At 48.2% G+C, this 12,361-nt stretch overlaps 1 protein-coding gene across 2 annotated transcripts in view; it reads left to right on the forward strand.

Annotated features, from left to right (window-relative positions):
- LOC123280641 (CD48 antigen-like) overlaps window positions 1-12,361 on the forward strand; it is an 83,416-nt gene that overhangs the window by 7,746 nt on the left and 63,309 nt on the right. Inside the window, exon 3 of one of the 2 annotated variants that reach the window (XM_044758099.2) lies at window positions 396-974. The exons of the other annotated variant lie outside the window; for it this stretch is intronic. Within the exon in view, the coding sequence (XP_044614034.1) occupies window positions 396-865 (470 nt within the window). The 3' untranslated portion in view covers window positions 866-974. Of the gene's footprint in view, window positions 1-395; window positions 975-12,361 lie in introns of those variants that run through there. 2 annotated transcript variants of the gene reach the window in all.

Below are 12,361 nucleotides of genomic sequence, written 5' to 3' on the forward strand. Positions count from 1 at the left end.
GTGGGCTGTGTAGTCCAGGCATCATCTCAGCAGGAGAACCAGGCGAGGGCCTTGGACCAGGACAAGTCCTTCAATCCCGACTTCTCCTTCTAGTAAAGACCCATTTTCTAAACATAAAGGGCCTTGGGTAGGTGGAGTGCTGGCTTTATTTTCTTGTGGGAGACTTTAAGACTTGCTCGGTCTAGTGCAGTCACATAAGGCTTAACTCAGTGGCTCCCTTCCTTCTTGTCTCTTACTACATATTTAGCTTTGGATAAATTCTATTTCATCCGTAAAATGTCTCCCCTTCCTAGAGGAAGGAAGACAAAGCTTTAATGAGATAATGGGTGAGAATGTGGCAATTGTAACGTTCTCCACTCATGTGAGGCTCCATTCTCTTGTCCCTCCTACTCCAGAACCTGTGCCCCTTCCCCAGATCCTGGTCCAGTCACTGTCCATCACACCACGCTGGTGCAGCATCATCTTAGAGTGCAGGGCTGCTGGGGTCACAGAGGACCTGAATGTGACCTGGGAAAGCAAAGGCCTCCCCAGGGAGCTGGAGCAGAAAGGGACACCAGGACCAGCCCCCAATTCCTGGACCCTGGCTGTTAATCTTCCTCTGCACCAGCCCAGTGCCAGCCTCACCTGTGTGGTCAGCAACTCCGAGGACCAGAAAACTGTCACCTCAGCCCTTGGGGAGGCCTGTGCCCACGGTGAGTGCAACCTGCCGGTGGTGGTAGGGAGGGGCACTGTCGGAGCTCAGGGAGCACTGGGGTCTGAGGATTCTGGGCTTTTCTCCCCACCATGTTTATCAGCACCATCCCCACCTGGTCACCCTCTACAGGAGCCTGGGAGGGGGGCACATCTAACTTGTTTCTGTTCTTAAATGACTCTCACATCTATGTGTCTCACCTCTTGCCCATGCTGGTGGGCAGCAGCTGTCCAGCACCGCTCCCACTGCACCCATCCTCCACAGGGAATGTAGAGTGGTCTTCAGGAAAGAACCTGGATTGTGTCACTTGTCTGTGTTGCCTGTAGGATTTGTCCTCCAGGGACTCCCTGTAGGATTCAGGCCTCTGACGCTCCTGTGCCCATGTTTTGGTCCCTGACACACTCACACCGACCTGCCTACTTGGAGTCCTGAACGCCTTCTGCTATTGAAGCTTGTGAGCCTCTGGAGATGCTGTTTCGTCTCCCATCATTCCTCCCACCTTTTCCTTCATTTCTTACCTTATTCCTATTGAAGGGTTTCCCTCAGGCATGGCTGACTTCAGTAGCCTGTGATCCATGTTGTCACACAGGGCCCCGTGCTGGGTTTAAAGCTCTGCGGTGGCCATCTTGAAATTTCTAACAATCTCTGAACACAGGGCTCCTCATTCTCATTTTGCACAGTGCCCTGCAGGGGTTGTAGCCATCCTGCCCTCAGGCGTCACCTTTAAGGAGGGTCCCCGGCCCCCCCATGGAGCAGCAATGCTCTGTATTGTACCTGTCTCCTCCAGAGCCTGGAACACCTTGAGGGCAGGGCCCTGTCTTCTTCTCCTCTGAATCCCTGTACCAAGCACAGCTTCTGGCACAGTTTGTTCACAGTGTTCCATTGAATGAACGGATGACCTGGTACCCCTGAGTGCAGCCTCGCCCTTATACCCTACCCTCCGTGAGCTGCTGGAAGGATCTGATGTGTCAGCATCACAGAAAACCCCCTGTGACCCTCCCCTCCCCTGCACACTGGACCCTCAGATAAAGTTCAACACTCAGCTTCACCCACTAGACCCTCTGAGAGCAGACTCCTGCTTTCCTCTGACCTTTCTTCCTAGCTCCTTCCTGCCCTGTCCCTCTCTTGCCTGCCCCAGTGGGGTGCTGGCTACTCCCAGGGGCTGGCTCTTTGACACGGACATGTCCTGAATGTGGTGCTTCTCCCTCCTGGGATGTCCTGCCCACCCTGAGTATCTGGTAAACTTCTATTCCTCCCTCAAGACTCAGGTTACCCATCACCTCATCTGGTAGGCATTCCCTGAAGACCTATGTGCAAGGTGTATACCTCCACTGCACTGCGATCCTTCTGGCTGGCAGATTTTGTCATTCTCTCAGTCTTCCCTGCTGGGTGACGAGCTCCAAGGGCATGGACGAAGTCTTGTCCATCTCAACATCCCTGGCAGCAAGCAGGAGCTCGGGAACTGGTTGAATGAATGAAACTCCATGTTCCTCCCTCTTTAGCTTCTGACCCAGGACCTTCAGAGTTCTCCATCTGGCAATGGGTATCCCAAGTTCCTTCTTGCCTTAACCTTCTTCACTCTCTTTGTGTGAGGGAAACAGATTCACATGGACAAGCCATTGCTGGCCCCCTACGAGCCATCCTAGGGACCATCGTGGCCGTGCTGTTGATCCTCGGCGCTGGACTGTGCCTTTGGAAGACACTGGGAGGAAGATGACAGAGACTGCAAGAGGCAGGTTGCACTTCTCTTTTCTGGCTCAGTACCTCCCCTCCCCCACTGGGCCCTCGGCTCCCTTTCTCCTGCATTTTACTGCTCAGGTAATGTCCCTGTGGAGGGGATGATCCCTAGACATGGCCTTGGGGTTCGTAGCAGTGGGGGAGGGTACAGGTTTCCAAGGCCTGGATTCAAGCTCCACTCTGTGTATGACTCAGGTGCATAATTGCAGGATGAACACAGGAACCATGGTGGCGACACCCACTGTGCAGAGCTAAGCCAGCAGGAGTCTCGAGGGGGCAGGGAGAAGATGAGAGCTTGGAACAGTGCCCAACTGGGCTCTCCCAGGTCCCCATGTGCCTGGGTCTTGGCATTGCTGGCCCTGCTGTGTCTTTAACTCTTTCCGGATAGTCACTGGTATTTAGTAAGAAAATTTACAACTGGGGCCAGTGTAGTGCTGGGTACTCTGCAGGAATTCACATGCAGTTCATGTCAGCGGCATTGGTTCCATGTGGGTCCCTCTGGGGCCTCTCTATCCCGCAGCTGTTCTAGGAACCTTCTGTCTTGCATTTCTAGGGTCTAGATGAATGACATCTAGAAGAAAGGAGCCTTTTACTACTGTCTGCAGTGAGGTCCAGAAGCCAGACCAGGCCATGAAGATAATTTAATTGGAGAAAGCATTCCTAGGACACCTCCATGCTGAGTTTGATCCCTGCAGAAACCTGCCTCTTCCAGCTCTGGTCCAGCTTCTTCTGCCTCTGGTCTGTGTTACTCTGCCCTTTGTGTTCTCAACTCCCTGGGCACATGTGGCCATGCCACTTCCTTTTCCACCTCCACAAGCTACCCTCCTACTCAGGACCCTCACCCCTGCAGGACAAGTGTTCATTCCCTGTCATTGACTCGGCTCCTGACCCCTCTCCTCCTGAAGCTTCCCAAAGGAGACCCTCCTGATGGTGCTTGTTAATCCCCACAACCTCTACTGTGTGTCTTTCTGAGAACATGAGCCCAAGTGCAGAGACTCTGTAGAGGTGTTGACCATGCTACAAAGGAGGGAGTGAAGGCCTTGGTGCTGGCTGGGTTGGGGGGTCAATGGAAGCAGCATGGGTGGGTGGGAGCCCACAAAGGGATTGGCCCGAGGCTTCCTCTGCAGCTTGTGGAGGGCTCCCTTGGGGGAGTTGGGCAGTGTGTGTGTGTGTTGGGGGGAGTGTCTAGTGTACATTATATACTGGCCAGAGCCCTTGTTCTTGGCCACCTGTGCTAACCTGGACCTCGGCCTCAGCGTCAGCCCATGGGTCCCAAACCCACTTCCCTGTGGAGCGGGAAGAGGAATTGTTACTATTTCACGCCCTTTCAAGTGTTCTGTTTCTCAGAAAATGACTCCAGAGGCCCAAAGTTGGGAGTGGCATTCTTCAGAAAATAGCTTCTGCTCTTCCCCTGTCTTGGATAGGGGCACTTGGTGGTTAGAATGGATGAGCAGTGTCCTCCCACCCTCCTTGGTGGGGCTGCTGTGGGGTGTGAGGGGTGAAGCTTGTGGGAAGGTCAAAACTAGCCCTCTCCAGACTCTTCTGCTGATCCTCAGCCCCCCACAACTGTGCTGGCCTCAGCCCCTAGGTCAGTCCCTCTTTGCTCACTGACATCCCTGTGTCTAGAATGACCGTTCCCTCTCCCTGTTCCTTGCTCCCATCCCTGTCTGTTGAAATATTACCATGCTACCTGAAACCTCCTTCCAAGTTACATGTTCCATGGATCCTGTCTGGTTCCAAAGATTTGGAAATGATTTCTCCAACATCTGACTTTTTCAAATGCTTTGGACATAACTAAGGCCACTGCTACAGTCTGTCCTGGATTAGTCATGAGTCTTCTCTGCTGGACTAACCTGGGGCTCCCCCAGGAGGGTGTCGGGGCTGTAGGAGGCCAGGACCAAGAAGACAAGTACCTGTCTCTGTGAAGGGTCTGGGCCACCCTTCCTCCCACAGGAGCTCAGCAGACTGAGACCAAGAGCACAGAGGCTGCCGCAGGTCTTTCTGGTGCTGGGTCCATGTGGAAGCAAGGATGGACATGATGAACTCCCATGACCCTGTCGATGAGCTCTCATGACTCCCTGGCCCAGAGATCTGAGGTGAGGATTCCCCACCCAAGCTCCAACCTCACATTGCCTGAGGACCTGATGCAGCCTGCACTGTGGTGTATGGGAGCTTCTCCCCTCCATGGGGGTGCTCACCTCTTCAAAGCCTCTGCCTCCTGCCTTGGATCTCAGCTCTTTGGTCAGAGATGTACTCACTGGTACTATGATCTCTGGTACCTGATCTGCTGGCCTAGATTCCTGGGTCTCTTGGTTCCCCTCCCTGTAAGCTCAGCTGAGCTGCTTCATCCCTGACCTCAAAGCAAAGTTTTGAGCTACAGGCTTGAGCATTATGAAGCAATGCTAGGAGCCTGCTGGATGGTGCGTGGATAAGGGAGGAGTAGGGGGATCCATAAAAAGACTGTTTCTGACCTCTTTTCCCTCAGGCTGAGCAGAAAGCTGACAGAGAAAAAGATGACATTGTGGGGGACTGGAATTGGCCACCCCAAGATATATCTCTTTGGCATTTGGATTATTTTGGGCTGGTTACTTTCAAAAACTGCAGACAGGAAAGCAACTCTTAAAAGCAGAGTTTACTTACCCTTTGTTAAGAGACATTTACATTGTAAAGGAAATCTCCATCTGTAAAGGTGTCTCCCTCTCTGTACCTGGAAGAAGGGGGGATGACCTTACCTCTAGAAACTCTTAATCAATGCCAAAGGTAAGGACTTAAATCTGCATCTTGTTTACTGTACTTGTCTGGTAAGTTACTGTAACTGACTCCCCCAACCACCAACATCCTCCTTTGTCTTTAGCTGAGGGGGATATTTAAGGTGGTGGCTTTGGCCATTTTGGCAAGTTGCTCAGCTTTCCTGAGCCTCTCCCATGTATACATGTAATAAAGCTTTGTTTAATTTTCTCCTGTTATTTTGTCTCATGTGAATTTAATTCATTCTCCAGCCAGAAGAACCCACAGTGGGTAGGGGAAGTGTCTTCCTCCCCTACAACATCTCCTTACTGGCATCCCAGGTGACTGGTTATGACTGGGTGTCAATCCCCATCAGCCCAGGAGCAGTGACTAGCCACTGACCCTTCCAATCCCACCTAAAGGAAGGAATTGAAAAAAAAGGAAGAGAACAGAGCTTTCAAAGCCTGTAATGAACCAGGTTTTGTCCTTTTTTATTAGTGTCATTGAAGCAGTTCCAACTCTTATAGACCTTGGTACAGCAGAGTGGATCTCTGCCTGGTCTTTTTTGCACCATCCTCTCATCTTGTGATGCTGTATCAGGCAATGCTCTGCTGCTCTTCATAGGGTTTTCATGGCCCTTTATTTTGGGAGTGGGTGGCCAGGTCCTTCTTCCTGGTCTGTCTTAGTCTGGAAAACCCACTGAAACTTGCCCACCATGGTGACCCTGCTGGTGTTTGAAATACCAGTGACGTAGCTTTCACCCTCACAGCAACATGCAGCTGATGGGATGTTATGGCCACACACTAATTCCCAGAACCTGTGACTTTATGACCTTATGTGGCAAAAGGGACTCAAAGATGTGATCCCTCCCCTGGACTCCACATTATAAATTTCCAACTGTTTACTGGCCATCTCCACTCGCATGTGTAACAGGCATCTCCAGCTTGACACGTCTAACTTAAAACTCCCCAAATATGCTGCCCATACAGTTTCCCATCCCAGAAATGTCACCTCAATCCAACAATTTGTTCTGGCCACAAAACCTTGGTGTCGTATTTGACTTCATTCTTTTCCTCATACCCCACACTCTATCAGCAGATACTGGTATCTTTTCATTCAATATATATATTCAAATATTTATTTTCATATATTCAACACAATACCTCTCACCAACCCCCTGTTCCCAGGACCATCATTTCTCACCTGGATTATTACAGTAGCCTCAGTCTCCTTAGTTTTGTCTTAACCAGTTAATGTATGTTTTCCAAATTTCATCCAGAGGCCTTCCTGGTGGTCTAGCAGTTAAGTTTGCATGCTCTGCTTCAGCAGCCCTGGGTGCACCTGCCCGGATCCCAGGCACGGACCTATGCACAGGATCAAGCCATGCTGTGGCAGGCGTCCCATGTATAAGACGGAGGAAGATGGGCACAGATGTTAGCTCAGGGCCCATCTTCCTCAAAAAAAAGTCATCCAGAGTGATCTTTTCAAAACCTAAGTTGCGTCACATTACTCTTTAGCTCAGAACTCCCCTTGGGTTCAATGTATCTGCAAGGCCTGGTACCATCTGATCTGATCTCTCTTGCTCCCTTCCTCCTTTAATTCACTCTAGGACACTGGGCTTTTTGTCCTTCCTTCAATGCAGCATGCATGCTCCTGCCTCAGGGCCTTTGCTCTGCCTAGAATTCTCTTGCCCCAGCTGTCTGCCTGTCTCATTTCCTGACCTCCTTCAGGTCTTTGTACAAACGTTATCTTCTCGGTAGGGTCTCCCCTGACCTCCCTATTTAAAGCTGCAAACTCCTTCAGGCGCCATCTTCCCTCCTCCAAGCTCTACTTTTCCTCACTGTTCTTCCAAAGGCTGTGAGGCAGGGGGCGTTTAATCTGGGCTGTAGTTTAAAGACCTTGGGAAGTGAGACTTCAAAGTGTAAACTGCAAATCCTATTATGCAAATCCCAGTATTCTTCCCAGGACACTGCCACACTGATACGTTAATGAACTTGCCGCAGGCCACACAACCAGGAAGTGGCAGAGCTGGGGTTATATTTTGGAGTTGGATTCTAAAGCCCCCGATCTTGACAGCTGTACACTGGTTAAATAAGGTGTAGTCTGTCCGCATGGTGGAGTACTATAGACGTAATAAGAAGGATAAATTGCATCTTTATATATATATATATTTTTGAGGAAGATTAGCCCTGAGCTAACTGCTGCCAATCCTCCTCTTTTTGCTGAGGAAGCCTGGCCCTGAGCTTACATCCGTGCCCCTCTTCCTCTACTTTATATGTGGGACGCCTACCACAGAATGGCTTGCCAAGCAGTGCCATGTCCTCACCGCGGATCTGAACCGTTGAACCCTAGGCCGCTGAAGCTGAACGTGCGCACTTAAGCGTCTTTATATATTTAAGTGGGAAATTGCCCCTGGAATATTAAAAGACTCTTGGGACAGTGTGTATAGTATTATCCTGCATTATAAATATATACAAACCTATGTTTATGTCGGCATAAAGGAAGTCTGAAACTGATATGTCAAGAAGTTAACAGTAGTTATATTTTGGAACTTGTCTCTTTTCCTGTATCATCAGATTCTCTATAGCACTTATTAGAAAAAGATTATTTATTAATGTTTTTGAGCAGGGCAGTGACATGAGCAGAGTTGTGTTTCAGACAGATAATGCCACCTATATGCCAACAGGAAGCTTATCATCTTAGAAAGTCGTTAAAGTATTTATGCTCATTTTCACTTTCTTTTGTGTTGAATTGATGCCTTCAGAATCTTTACTGAAATAACCCCAGATGTCTATGGATCTGTCTACACAGTACAGGCAAAGTGAAAATTTTGGTCTAATTGATTCAAATGGGCACTCCCCCTGACCCAGCTGACAACCCTGGCTGTTCATCAGGTCAACTGGAGAGATTTTAAGAACAGAAGCTTGGACCCTATCCCCAAACTGGGGATCATCTGCATTTTAAAAAACCCAATAGTTGATTCAGGTGTATGATCTGGGTTGAGAACTCAAACCTTTGGTCTACACGGAGGCTTTATTAAATTCAAGTGGGAATGTACACGGCAAGGAGACTGAGAGTTTGTCTTCCAAGAGGGTTCTCGGTGTGTGCTCAGCACGAGGTGCAGGAAATGTTGGTTGAGCAAAAGAGTGAGTGAAAGACGAGACCCCACAGGTTGCAACTACTTTGATGTGCTCACCAAGGTTCAGATTCTGACATGCAGACCCTGAGCCTGAGCCCAGAAGCCCCATTTCATCCCTTGAATCTGTGTGATTTGCTTTGGAGATGCAAAATCTTGCCATCAAATGTCAAGAGACACTGATACGCACCACCAGAATGCTTATTTATTAATTTGCAGTAAGTGGCACACTTGCTAAATGGGCTGGATGGTCCTGTTAGCCTGAGCGGTGTGTCCTCTTCCAATGACAGGCCACACGGGAAACTACGGTGTCATTGGGCTACCCGAGGTGCCCTGAGTCAGGACAAGTGAGTAGACCCTGCTGGTGTGGATGCCAATGGCTTTCTAGTCTGAGCTCTTCATCTCCATGGTGGGACGTACCTGCCTGGGACATGGGATTCTCCAGCCCGCCTGACAGAACTGCATTTGTCTCTGTCACTCACCTCTCTTTATGCTCCATTTCTTATTAACCCTCCCCGGATTGACATATTTTCTTTGGTCACGTTCATTTGTGAGATGAAGTCTTGCCTTTGTTTCTGATCTTGACTCTCTGTACCTCTCCTGTGATCCAGATATGCGATGTTTCATTTAATCTCCAATGCCCCCTGCCTCAAAAAAACCCGCCAAAAACCCACCCACATATATTTCTCTCATTTCCCAGCTGTGGTGCAGGGAGTGGCGGGAGAGGACACCCCCTCAACACACCGCACACCACCAATTGAACCACCAAACCACTTTTGCAAACAGACTCAGAAAGAAAAGCCGTGAACTGAGCAATGGGATTCCGTAGCTCTCAGGGCCGGAATATTCACCTGATTTATCACAAGCCTTTCGGTGAGATCCTCTCATATTTACAACATCAGAACCACAATAACAACTAGATAAAGCTCTGAGAGAATGTAATAAAATTAATATCTATTCCATTTAAAAATCTTCATGAAATGGACATTTTCTAGAAAAATATGGATGGCTAAAATTGATCTACATGTGTGTGTAAAACTCAAAAAATCAGTACAGACAATATTGTAAAACTATCTGTCACCCTGAATGTGCTAAGCATGTCCAGCCCACCCAGGGAGGGGTCCTGACTCTGGGTGACATGAGCTCTCCAGACCTAAAGAATCCTCAGTCCTTAATCCTCAAGTCCTCCTCCTCCCCTGCTTGGATTCTGATGACTGATTCAGCCTTCTGAACTCCTCAAGGCTGGGAAAGGGGGTGCCCACATACCAGTCCTGGATTTATGTCCTGGGTCATGCAGCAGTTTCCACATATTGGTCCAATTTCTGGACTTGCAAGTTTAAAGACTATGACGAGGGTGTGGCCATTCACTGGGGTGGAGACCTGTTGGTTGCACCACATCAAGTGCCTTAAAATACTCCCCTGTCCCACCACATTCCCTGAGCCTGCCCAGTCTCATCCCTCCCCCATTCTCTGCTAGCCCATTTTCTTCACACTTCCCAGCAGATCGCACTCACCCGTCGATGGACAGATGTTCTCCAGGTGTAAGGTTGCATTCTTCTCGTCCACAGAGTTGCTGACCACACAGGTGAGGTGGCCATTCAACTGGCCCAGGGGCAGGCTCAGGCTTAGATTCCTGGAGTTGGGGGCTGGCCCCAGTGTCTCTTTCGGCTCCAGCTCCCTGGGGAGGTCCTTGCTCAGCCAGGTCACTGCCAGGTTCTCTGTGGCTCCTGGGGTCCCACATTCCAGGCTGATGTTGCACCAGCCTGATGTGCCAGACGATGAATGAATCTGAATCTGAGGCTGGGGCATGGGCTCTGGGGCAATGGGGGACAAAAGAGAAACTGACCCTCAGGACTGGAGGCCCCCCAAAGTACATCATCCACTCTCACTAAGGTGATGCAGCTGTGTGAGGTTTCTAACTGCAGCCCTGGGGAAGGACCCTTCTCCCTCTGGCCCAAGGGGTTCTGACTCCAGCCCAGGGGCAGATGGCTGAGGCCCTCCCGTGCCCAGTGAAGCCTAGATGATTAAATAGACATGATGTACATGATAACCACACAATGATATGTACCCATGATAATCATACAGATGATAATAATTTTATATTCTTATATAGAATAACTACAACATGGGAGGAGTTGAGAATACAGTGGAAAAACATGTTAAAGTTCAAGTTTTGTTCAGAGAAAGAAAAGGATATTGATTATCTTTAAATGGTGAAAGAAAAATTTAATTTCAGTAACCTGTAGGATAAAAATCCAAGGTGGTATGACTTCCAAACTACTAGAAAAGTTTGGGTCAAAGAAGAGTGAACTAATCAAATAAAGTCCAGAAAAAATAAGGAAAAAAGGTAAATAAAAAACATCAGGGGCCAGCCCTGTGGCCGAGTGGGTAAGTTCTTGCGCTCTGCTTTGGCAGCCCAGAGTTTTGCTGGTTCATATCCTGGGCCCAGACTAGTACTGCTCTTCAAGCCATGCTGAGGCAGCGTCCCACCTAGCAGAAGGAGCAGGACCTACTACTAGAATATTCCGCCATGTACTGGGGGGCTTTGTGGAGAAGAAGGAAAAAACAAAAAAAGGATTGGCAAGAGATGTTAGCTCAGGTGCCAATCTTTGAAAGAAAAAAAAACAATACCCCCCCAAAAATTAAACAAGCTTTCAGGAGTAGGTCCATACCTGTATAAAAAATGAAATACCTTGGAATGCGTTATATCCCCCTGTTAAAAGCCAGGACTCAGACGAGGTAAAGCCAGCAGCACACTATTTCCATTACCTAACGACACGGAAAGATCAAAAAGAAAGAGATGGGAAACAGTAGATGAAGAAAATGACTGCAGGTGTGGCCAGAGTCATTACAGACCAAACGAAATTTAAGATAAAAAACATTAAACAGGCCAATGATAGATATTTTAGATTAATATATACCTAACAACATGGTTTGGAAGTGGATAAATGTTATAAAGCAAAACAAAACAAAATCAAAGCCAAAACACTGTTGGAAATTCAAGGAGAAATTTTCAAATCCACTATTACTCCAGTGGATTATTTTACTATGGTGGGTAGACTAGAGCAAAGGAAGAAATACAGGTAAAAGCAGCCAGTAACAGCCACGTGGCCAATCTGAGAGGTGGCCCATCCACACGCAGCCCCACTTCCCTCTCTGTCCTCGCTTCCTCTGCTGTGGAATCTAGAGAGCCAAAGTCTCGGTTTCAGTCTTTCTTACAGCTGCATTGGTGCTGACCAGGGAAGTAGGGGGATCTGCTGGGGGAGGAAAGGTCTTCACTCCTGAAAAGACAGAATCCCAGACCGAGAAGGACCTTCCCCTTGTCCTTCTCTCCTTTGCTGCCTTTATTGTGGAGTGATGTCTGGAGCAACAGCCACCTCTGGACCACGAGGCAACAAGCACGAGGACAGAAGTCTATGTGCTGAGGAGGGCAGAGCAGAAAGACAGAGCGAGGCTGGGTCCCCATAACAGTGCCGAGCAAATGGCCCAACACCAGCAAATGCTATCTCTTGACTTCTTGTTACATGAGAAAAGTGAATTTGCTTAAACCCTTGAAAATCAAGTTTTATGCTAATTTCAAACATATTCTTAGATTATATGCATAGATGACAATAAAAAAGGAGATTCGATCAGCAAAATTGAAAGTTGAATTTTTAAAAACAGGCCAACAAAAAGAGAAAATAGTGATATCCAACTCAAAAACAAAGCTACAATAAATATCACTAGCAATGAGCATTGGGGCTTAATTACAGATAAGATATTAAAAAAATTATAAGGAAATCCTGTGTACAACTATATGCCATTAATTTGAAAATGTAAATGAAATAATGCTTTTCCAGGAGAGTGTAAATGATCAAAATTCTGTTAAGAGGCAGCAGCAAACCTGAATACACCCACAGCCTTAGAAGAAAGTAGAAAGGTGGACAATGATCTGTCCTTACAAAGAGCATGAAGTGCATATGGTTTCGGGGTGAGTGCTACCCAATGGCCAAGGAAAATGGAATTCCTGTGTTACAGACACTGTTTCAGAGCTTAGAAAAAGGCAAAACGTTTCTCAGGTCATTCTGAAA

This window comes from Equus asinus, chromosome 25 (assembly GCF_041296235.1).
Source record: "Equus asinus isolate D_3611 breed Donkey chromosome 25, EquAss-T2T_v2, whole genome shotgun sequence".
NCBI lineage: Eukaryota > Metazoa > Chordata > Mammalia > Perissodactyla > Equidae > Equus > Equus asinus.